The sequence below is a fragment of the Trichoderma gamsii genome (genome assembly GCF_001481775.2).
Source record: "Trichoderma gamsii strain T6085 chromosome Unknown Scaffold_4.2, whole genome shotgun sequence".
NCBI classification, from domain to species: domain Eukaryota; kingdom Fungi; phylum Ascomycota; class Sordariomycetes; order Hypocreales; family Hypocreaceae; genus Trichoderma; species Trichoderma gamsii.
This window is the reverse complement of record NW_020171341.1, coordinates 1,145,350-1,155,802: the sequence shown is the minus strand read 5'-3', so window position 1 is coordinate 1,155,802 and position 10,453 is coordinate 1,145,350. Positions and strand designations below refer to the sequence as shown.

General features: G+C 50.2%; 3 protein-coding genes across 3 annotated transcripts; 2 read left to right on the top strand and 1 right to left on the bottom strand.

Annotated features, from left to right (window-relative positions):
* Positions 1-3,261: 3,261 nt before the first annotated feature.
* On the top strand, positions 3,262-4,711 carry TGAM01_v201810 (hypothetical protein; the record flags this gene model as incomplete). The annotated part of the gene is made up of 2 exons (XM_018805949.2): positions 3,262-3,934; positions 4,002-4,711. 2 exons carry the CDS (start codon positions 3,262-3,264, stop codon positions 4,709-4,711), a joined length of 1,383 nt encoding a protein of 460 aa, XP_018660903.2.
* A 420-nt stretch (positions 4,712-5,131) lies between these two features.
* On the bottom strand, positions 5,132-6,661 carry TGAM01_v201811 (hypothetical protein; the record flags this gene model as incomplete). The annotated part of the gene is made up of 1 exon (XM_018805948.1): positions 5,132-6,661. The coding sequence occupies one exon, from the start codon at positions 6,659-6,661 to the stop codon at positions 5,132-5,134; it is 1,530 nt and encodes a 509-aa protein (XP_018660902.1).
* Positions 6,662-7,718: 1,057 nt separating this feature from the next.
* TGAM01_v201809 (hypothetical protein) lies at positions 7,719-10,397 on the top strand (the record flags this gene model as incomplete). Its single annotated transcript, XM_018805947.1, has 5 exons — positions 7,719-7,869; positions 7,962-8,788; positions 8,881-9,348; positions 9,591-10,223; positions 10,284-10,397. The coding sequence occupies 5 exons, from the start codon at positions 7,719-7,721 to the stop codon at positions 10,395-10,397; spliced, it is 2,193 nt and encodes a 730-aa protein (XP_018660901.1).
* Between the last annotated feature and the right edge of the window lie 56 nt (positions 10,398-10,453).

Here is a 10,453-nt window from a genome sequence, read left to right as displayed (position 1 = left end):
ATGGCCAACCCAAAGACGAAATGCACCATTCAGGGCGGTAATTTGGAGCATCCGATTAGGCCTGATGGCACCAGCACCCTGAGCGGCTTCGTGTCTCGTGCTGCATGACCGGCAGCTCCCCCCGTGCGGCCCAGGTATATAGGTACTCCTCCGACAAGTAGTAGGCATGGAGATTAGTGCTTGCTAGCTGGCCAGGGGGGTCAGCATAGCGCTTACAAAAAGGAAAGAAAGCAGTAACGCTTGCTGAGGCGGGTTCTGCAGACAGTTGCAAGAGACAGCCTATGCCGGGTTACCTTTTAGAGGCAGTTGCCTGTGAGGACATTATTCAATACGAGTCATCCAATGGAACTGAGTTTCTGATGCCATTTCGGGTAGTCAGCGGCAAATTTGGTGAGAGAAGAACGCGAGCCCTTCCTTATATGGAGTAGGCTTGGTGAGGAGGAACGGTTTCTCTCCAGCCTATTCGTTACTGTGTCTTTCACAGCGACGGCGGTCTTGGCCATGGTAAAGATGCTGGAGATGATAAGAATGACCAACTATAGGCCTCTGAGAGATATCATATGATGCCGAATAGGTAGTACTGGCTGAGCTGCAAACACGTAGTCTACATTTATGCCACCTAACGTCTGTTGGTTTCTGGCCGCCGGCAGCTGGTAACTGGTAAATGATCTGGCCTTGCAGGTGGACCAATGCATATGCAACCCCGTCACATACAGTAGATAGTGCGAAGCAGAAGCAACAATTCGGGTTATGCACTTTGTGTCATTCTTCGAATACATGTAGCCAGAGTCATAACGGCACCGTTGGGTTTCGAAAGAATTATCCATGACCAGTGAACTGAAACGGCTCTAATGCGTGCTTGGCCAGAGACACGGCAAAAGAGCAAATCTACCTGCCAACGCTGCGAGACATGCAGCAACAGGATCCGCACCGGTGAAGCTCAACTGCTTCTGATTGGCAAAGGCAGACGCAGCTCCGGCTGATGGCCCTGCAAGTGGCTGCAGAGCTGAGAGCTGGCTAGAGTGGGCGAGTGAGAGAGAGATAAAGGGCTAAAGCAGGGAGATGGTGATGAGCGTGTAATGTTGCATGCGGCACTAAGTCATATCTGTTAGCACAGAGTACTACTGATGTATGTATGTTGCAGGAGAGGGGGGAAAAAGAAAAAAAAAGATGTTAGGCCGTGTACTTGCCTGCACATTGCGTTGCATTAGCCTGAGTCGGTGATGGTCGTACGCCTGTCGTCGAGCTGCCACGATTTCCGCGGGTATAAGCGAGATATCGCCCTGCGACATTGCCAGTAGTGCTACCTGGATAAAGTAGTTTTCGTAGGGCCCTGCACGATGCTCGCTCCGTCTTCGCCTGTATGTGCATATTGCATGGATGCTGCTGGGTAGGTATGCATGAAGGCCGTACATATGCATCCTCCGTCACGTCGTACAAGATTCAGAGTCTAGATGCTATCGGATGATACTCTGGGGCTGGGCCCCCGCACAGTCACATGAATCAGACGTTAAATCTCTTGTATGTGCTGTGGTGTGCGGCGCGCCGCTATGAATTGCCAGCAAGTATGCAGCAGCAATTGGTGTTGAACGTTGATGAGACGAGATGGAGATGGAGAGAAGAAAGAAAGAAAACAGAGGATAGAGCAGGAAGAGGCATGAGCAGGTACAAGTAAGCTTTAGGCTCTGCTGCTAGCGTGGCCGCGCATTACATTGACGCTTTTACTTGTGCCTGTACCGGCTAGTCAAGATACCTGCCATTACTGTAAGACGACAAACACGGTGTATCGGATCAAGGATCAATCTCCGCACCAGGCTTTGGACACGAGCATTGCGGAGTGAGCGGTGCAGTACAGAGCATGGAGACTTGGTTGCGCTTTTTTTGATCACTCCCTCCAGTTCCAATTGGTCCACCTTTGCTACTCACATCCTGTCCATGCTTGCTGTCCAAGCTGTTTCCATCCGTATTTGGTGTTGGCTGCGAGGTATTTCATATATCCGCTACGACTTACCCTGAAGGATCTTCCGGCCGGGGAAGGTGATATTGGACCATACTGTATGAGAAGATGGTGTGCCAGAAGCAGCAATTGGCCGCACGTGATGGAATTGGTATATATGGCCGGGATGTCTTCGGGAGGCTCAACTTGCAACTTTTCCTTCTCCTCGCTCCCCGCCCCATCGCTGAGGTATCCTGGAATACAGAGAACGTCCTAAAATAAGTTGAAGAGTAATCTTGCAACTGGGAGTCGTATGAGATCCCTAACGATTCCTTTCATCATTAGGACTGTGAATGTTGAGTTTGGCTTGAGTGATGCAGCGATTCGTATATTCGCTCCTCTGTTGGCGGGTAACATACCTCAGGACTAGTAGGCGCTCTAGAGATCTTGTAGTGGCTGGTATGTTGAGTATTCTTCTGGCTCATGGACGGTCTCAGCATCTCATGGTGCCTTGGCGAAAGGGTTGGGAGTGGTGACAAAAACGAAACTCTCAATTGGGCTGCAGGTAGATCTGGCTGTATTGACATCAATTGATATCATACAGAGGTAGCTGTTGTAGAAGACTTGAAATTGAGCTTCTTGATCCTGGCCACTCTAAAATAGCACATGTGCTTAGCGCTCCCAAGCCCCTGCCCCCTGTAAACATGGGACTGTAGTGCAAGCTCCAAGGCTTCTCCACGGCCGCTGAACGCTATGGGTAGGTACCATTACCCGCTGTCGTCACCACAAGGCATGCCTGGTGCTAGCTCGAAACAGCCTGAAGAGCTGAGCTGCCGCGCCCTGTTAAGCTTTTTGCCCCTCCGCCACTCGCTGCCCCTCCCCGGTCCGTCCTGCTCCCGCATCCCGAATCATCTACTGCATCCCATCAAGCTGCCTATTTGCACGCACGCACGCACGTCAACGAGCACATTAATACTACCTCTTCTAGCTGCTACAGCATTCTGCCTCCCACAAATGCAACGCTGAGGCTGGCCATCGCCTGATTTCTAATTCTTCTTCGAGAAACCCCCTTTTTCTTGCGGTCGACCTTGCGGCAGACGGCGCACCAGAAACAGAAGCAGAAGCAGAAGCCTCTTACTAAAGCCACTGGGCTGTCCCCATACTACCACACTTCGTCGAGCTTCTGCACATTTCCATCTGACTTTCAAAGCAAGGCGCCTTTTTCTCTCTCATCCCGCACATTGCGTTTTGTCTCTTGTTATCCCCCATTGCTAAACAACAGAATTACGAAAATCTATCCTATACGAAAATGTAAGCCTTGTCATATGCGAAGCAGACTGGAGGACGGAATTAACATGAAGCGTTTTACTAGGCGCATCACACTCAACGTCTTCAATCCTCAGGGAGGAGACCAGGATAGCCTGGTGACCCTCGAGGTTTTCTCCGACATGACCGTCTCTACCCTACGCGAATCTGTCCAGGCCGAGGCGGGCATTCCTCCGGCAGCGCAGCACATCTATCACAACGGCCGACTCATCTCGGAGGATACCAAGACCATGGAACAGCTGCAGATCGGCGATGGTGACATGCTGGCCGTCCATGTCCGGGATATGCGAGGCAGCACCGGCCCCCCGGAGCCATCAGGGCAGGCTCGAGCTGCGGCTCGCCAACAGCAAAGCGCCGCTTCCGCCGCAGCTGGAGGTGGAAACGACACTGAAATGCTTCGTCTTCAGATTCTGGGTGACCCCGCCGTCAGACAGCAGCTGTCCAGGCAGCATCCGGAGCTCGCCGCAGCCGTCGAAGATCCCGCGCAGTTTCGAAGAATCTTCCTTGACAGCCAGGACCGAGAGCGCAGAGAGCGAGAGATGCGTCAGAGAGAGATTGAAAGGCTGAACGAAGACCCCTTCAACGTGGAAAACCAGAGGAGGATCGAGGAGATGATCCGCCAGGAAAGGGTCATGGAGAACCTGCAAAATGCCATGGAGCACAACCCCGAAGGTATGTACGATGACGTCCCATGACCCCTGTGAGATGCGGGGGCTGACTCTGCCACGCTTGCTGCCAGTCTTTGGCCGCGTTCACCTGCTTTACGCCAATGTGGAGGTCAACGGTCACAAGGTTAAGGCGCTTGTCGACTCAGGCGCGCAGGCCACCATCATGTCGCCGTCGTGCGCCGAGGCCTGCGGAATCATGCGCCTGGTGGATAAGCGGTTTGCTGGTGTAGCCAGGGGTGTTGGAACGGCTACCATCATTGGTCGCGTTCACTCAGCCCAGATCAAGATTGGCAATTTGTTCCTGCCCTGCAGCTTTACGGTGATGGAGGGCAAGTCGGTTGAGCTGCTTCTTGGCCTGGATATGCTCAAGAGATACCAAGCCCACATCGACTTGGCAAAGGACAAACTCATCATCCAAGGCCAGGAGATCTCTTTCCTCGGAGAAGCCGAGATTCCAAAGGAGGAGGAGGAAGCCGCCGTTCAAGAACCTACTATACCAGGTCCAGCGGGTACTGCCATTGGCCAAAGATCTGGAGCTGTCATGCCGGTGCAAGATGCCCCATCGCAAACCTCTTCACAGCCTGCAGCCCAAGCACAAGCACGGCCACCGCAGTCGGCGGCTCCCGCTCAACCGGCAGCTCCGGCATCAGCGGCAGCCGGCGTAACCCCAGCCCATATCGACAGTCTCATGTCCATGGGAGCTACGAGGGAGCAGGCGATCCAGGCCCTTCAGGCCGCTGAGGACAACGTTGATATGGCGGCCAGCTTAATCTTCTTTTAAAACTCCTTATTTAATGAGATTATGAATAATTAGCATTGCCCTGCAACGAGGGTAGAGCGCGGGAATCTATTGGTTTTTGTTTCCTTGCGCTTTCGCGCGTTTTGTCTGCTTTTCCTTCTCCGTACCTAAGAAGAAGAGCGTTTTGCACGAACCTTGTGGCTAAGAATTTATGCAGCATCTAGAGGCGTTTAGGGAAAGTTAGGAGTGATGGATGTAATAGAAAACAAAAAGAAAGAAAGATGTTGGCGTTTTACGTTTTATGTTGAAATGTTTATGCTTTCTTTGTCTCGACTGATCATGAGCTGACATATACATTTATATACACTATTGACTTCTATCAAAGCCCTCTGACATTTTCCCGCCCATTAATATAAGACATAGTAAAAAACGATTCTCCTGCCCTTAGTAGGAGTGAATAATTCATCGGATCTTGTAAACGCACGGCTTGAGAATGCCCCCCTCATTTTCTCCATTGTCGTCCGCATCCTCATCCTGCACGCGACCAAACATCTTCTTCTTCTTGGGAGCAGCATCGTCTGGTTTCATGTTTTTACCCTTTGTAGCAGCAGCTCCCTTGATGAAGCGCATTGTGACAAACATTCTGTTTGACAAGTCCACTGCCTCGCGCCCATCACCCTGTAGAACGAAGCCCCTCTTCCTCAGCGCCTCGACAAAGGCCGACACGTTCGTCTCGCGGCGCTGGTCGTCCTGGCCGTCTACCTCAACGGCGAGATCCTTCTCGAACAGACCTGCGGCGTGGGCCTCCTTGGCCTGGACCTCCTTCTTGGTGGGCAGCTTGCGCCGGTTGCCGACGCTGTGGGTGACGGGGGCGTGCTTGTTGCGCACGGGGCCGAAGCGGCTCTTGATCTCGGCGACCCAGAGCTCGCCCTTCCAGTGCAGCAGGCGGTAGGCCTCGTCGACAAAGTCGAGCCAGTTGGTGCCCATGAGGGCGAGGCAGAAGATGGCCACGTTGACGGAGCCGTCCTCCATAGGGACGTTTGCGATGTCGGCCTTTGTGACGAGCGGGCTGGGGCTCTGGAGGTCGAAGCTACGGACGTCGAGGTGGAGCTTGTCCTTGTCGGCCTGGAGAGACTCTGCGAGACGGGCGTCACCGCAGCCCAGGTCAGCGATGGTGCATGTCGTCCCGGTCCTCGGCAGATGGCTGTCGATGAGTTTGACCTGCGGGGCGTTGGGTCTGCCCTTGCCGTGGGGTTGTCGGATCTTGGCTCGCGTGCGGATGTCTTTGAGGAAGCTGTCGACGGGGTTTTCGGGCCACACCTTGACTTGGCGCCGGAAGCCCTCGTGGTACTCATCGAACATTTCAGGGGATTCTTGGAAGAGCTTGAAGGACTCCTCCGAGGGCGCTGTGTAGAGAGTTTCGTTTAGGTGGCGGAATCGTGCGGATATGAGCTTCTCCCTCATTGACGCTTGTAAGGGGGTTAGCTTGGGCGGCGCAGGAGGTAGAATTGCTGCTTGTTGAGGCTTGGTAGCAGCGGCGGCGGCGGCGTCTGATTTGGACTCGGAGGTTTCGACTGGAGCGTCATCGTCTTGAGAGTTCGATTGGCTCTCCCTCTTGTTCTTCTGGGACACAGGCTGAAGATTGGGATTTTTTCTGTCCTTTTTCTCCTGTTTCTTCTGCTGTTTCTCCCTCTTCTTGTCTTTTTTGCTCTTCTGAACGCTTCCTTGCGGTTTCAATGCTTCATCCTTCTTCTTCTCATCGGAGTTCTTCTTTTGGCGTTTTGAGTCTTGGGCAGGCTTCTCTGCGCTGGGATTCTTCTTCCCTTCAACGACAGTCTCATACAGATCGGCGACGTTGGCAGCTGTCACAGGCTCCTCCTTTGTCGACCTCTTTCGCTTCCTGGTCTTTGCGCCTGAAGGACCAGCTCCAGCCGTGGGCTTTTCAGCCTTGAGAGCGTTGGATGATACCGACCACCCCGGAACTGCGAACATCTTTTTCCCTTTTCTTTCTCTTTCTTTTGTATCGTTTTCTGTTCTTAATTGAAGCACCCTGCGCAGTGCTGGTGAGATGTGCCGCTGGCGATGCGATTGAAAAAGCCTGGCTTGGCGTTTTAGGTGTGAAAGTGCTCACGAACTTTTTTTGCCGAATAGCTTATCGATAAGAATATGCTGCTACTGAATCTGCTAGTGGGTCTGTGCTAAATAAGTCTGGATTACCACTTTAGGTAATTTCTCGACATCTATAAATTTCATCTGCAATCTTTTTTTTTTTTAAATTTGTTCAATCTCATCTTGGAGCTCGTAATCGGTCATCGGATTGAATTCGGCGTCATGATTTAAGTTAGCAGAATTGGTATGATCAGCCGGCCAGGAAACTGATACAGATTGCCGAGCCTTTGTTTTCCCTCCCTTTGTGTGTAAAGTGGTATACTCGACTTGGACATTTTGTGTCGCTCTTCGTTTTGTCAATTCTGAAAGGAGCCATTTTGTTTGTGCTAGTGGCAGCTATCATTGAGCAAAGCGTACAGACATTGAACAGTACCAGCAAAGATGGCTGAGCGTACAGAAGTGATTGAAATGTAACTTGTATGATTCGCCAAAGCATTGGTCAGACCATGAAATGATAGCCGAGACACATTGAGGCAGCTGTAAGGATCTAAAAGAGTCTTCCTCTTTGAATAGATTTGTCTCAATGTGAAAACTAGAATGCTCATTAATTGCTGGAAGGGAGCACGAAAAAGACCACTTGCATGTTTCAATGTCCATGTTCATCAGTCGATGCATGCTTTGACAGGATTTATTGTGCTAATTTAGTGTTCTAAGACCTGGCATTGTGTTTTACATGGACTGAACGGGTTCTTTCTGTCCCTAAATGTAAATCTCGGTAACAATTTCAGCACTTGTGATGTCCTTATAAGTTGCAAAACGCTCCCAGGTCCAGCTTCTAGAGCTCGAGAAAACTTTAAATACTCGTGATCTTTAGCTTCTAATATCGAATTTTATTGCTCACCTTCAATATACGGAACTACAAGGGCAAGAATCGAGCAACATGGAACCGATCATCGACTATGCCGCGGAGCAGCATTGCGTTCTCTGTCGGAATAAAATACAGTTCTATAGCAGCACTTGCCGCGAATATGATGAGGGAGATGACTTGGACAAAGTCGAGAACTGGGAGACAGCGGTGCTGGCTCTAGGCTGTAAGCAACATTGTTGTAGCAACGTTTCCTTTCCCCTTGTAGTCGGCTACAGTTTTCTTTCTTCCTTTGCTTACTTTTATCTCTTGCTATAGTCACAGACCCCAAGACTAGTGGGGATGCGAACACCATCCCCCATGTCTTCTTCTTCGAGGCTCATATAGTCTTTCTAGAAGCTGTTTACTGGACAAATTCTAATATGCGCGTTTGTATCGAACCTTGTGGAACTCCAAACACTGCTGGACCAATCTTCTTCGTTCACTCCGCGTGCCGGGAGCTCGCCCAGATGTCGGAGTCAAAGCCATCATCCGTCGACTTGTACAATCTTGGTTTGCAACTAAGAGAAACCATGCCCAGGGACTGCTTCAAGGCACTGAATCCGTGGCACTTGGCTTCATTTGCCAGTGGTAGCACCATTGCGGACTCGGAATGGAAATCGTTGCTCATGAAATGTGCTCAGCTGCCCGCTGAAATACAAGGCAGAATCTTATGCTACGCCAACGCAGATAAAACCACATTTTCATTTTTGACAGGACTTACAACTTCCTCGCCTGGCATTGTTTCTTCTTCGGCAGTAAGTCCGCATCCTGATAGTATCCCTGACCTCATGTCCAGCTTCAATACGAAGTCTGTGTATCTTTGTGGTTCCTTCAACAACATATTTGGCGTTGACTACTTGTGCCATGTCGAAAGTCTCAACGCGCCTATTCATTGTGAAGCTTTGAGTCATCGACGTGCCCGCATCGAGGTCAACATCGACCGAATCCGCAGCATAGAGTTTGTCCTTGGACCAGTCGGTATTCTAGCTCTTCGATTCCATTCTACTGATGGACCCAAATCCTCTTGGCTAGGAAGCGCGGCGCAGGGATGGCGCTGCGGACCGATTGATATCACGCTCGAGGACATTAACCTTCTGAAAAATGTAAGTGATTCCGTCAAAGGATCTCAATTAGAGAGAGAGGCTGTGTGTGTGTGTGTGTTACGTATTACCTGAATCTTACATGAAATTTATAGGGCCACAAGAATGTTCTCAACCAGCTTGCCCATGCATACCAGAGGCAATTTGGTGATGTAGAGTACTATTCTGAAGAGCTACTTCTAAGAGTTTTTTGGGATGTCGCTCGAGACTTGCCTGGCTCAGGAGAGTCATTTCTGGGTGAAATGTACAAAGACGGACCGCCACATTCCAGGGTGCTGAATAGTTTCACGGCACAAGCGATGTGTAGTTACTTGCCTTTACGAGAAAATGGTGTTCCCGTCAAAGGCATCACAGTGTACGCTTGCAGCAAAGGCACCAACAGCGTTATTGTTCATACGAGGAGCTCTGACCTGGAAGTTTCAGCAACTGGCCGACGAGGAACACCAACATCTTTTTACTTCCGCGACGGCGAGGAGATTGTAACGATGGGACTGGCGGCTTTTGACGATTATACGGACCAGTCTTTTGACGATTATATGGACCAGTCTGGCCCGTATCTTATGGTAAGGCATTTTCTCTTTCATATACATGTACTTGACGTACTTGCAGTCTTGAACACCGGACACACGTAGTAGCAAATGCTGATGTCGTGGCTAATTAGTTCACAACGAATCAACGGCGACGTGTGTTTTTCGGGCCTCCGTTGATGCTATATGGCTCAGATGTGAGATACGTGTCCTTGATACCTTATCGCTTGAAGCCAGGATGCGCCGTTGCAGGTCTAATAGTGAATACTCTGTTGAAGTTAGAGAACAAGCTCACAATGTTTGGAGCTCACTGCGAGTCTAGGCAATATCCTGACATACCAGAGAAAATAGCGCCATTGCCTGAGTGGCAGGTCACTCATCCGGCCATGCCAGATATAGTGGCTAAAAGCTGGTTGCCCGGTCAAGTAAAGATGACAACAGCTGAACTGACCAATATCAAGCAGCTGAGGGTTCAATATCGACTGATTATGCCTGAAAACGCCCTGCGCTGTGCGGGATTGTTGATTCACCATACTGATGGGTCAATTGAGAGTGTTGGATGTTGGGACGGTTCTCTGACGATACCGTCTGAGCTGATTTACGATTCTGAGACCGATGGCGAGCTTTTTCGTCTAGTCTTCCATATGAAATTCAGGCCATATCTGAACAAAGTCAACGAGGCCTCTTACTACATGTCCAAAATCGTCGCACATGCTAGCCGCCTTCGAGTACAGCGAGTAGTTGAGTATCCGAATTACATAGTAGATGATGAAGAATTTGAACCTGAAGAATCGGAACCCGAAGATATGGAAGACGAGGAAATGGGAGACGAAGACGATGACGAAGACGAAGAGGAATACGATGTTCCAGCCGAGAAAACATTCGATTGGGATATAAATTCGCCGAAACTGGTAAGTAATTCCAATCAAGAGAAAACGAATCATGGAAGTTTGTACTAAAAAGAGATGCAGTTCATTACCTGGTGTTTTACTAAAAAGCTTGACCACATTGCCGCTCGCAACTGTGATATGAGGTACGTCGTCAAGCTGGATGAGGATGATGGAGAGCTATGTAAGATTGGGTGAGGTGAATCATTATCCTTTCTTCTTCTTACTTGCTGGAGCTTGGATCAAAAACTGCT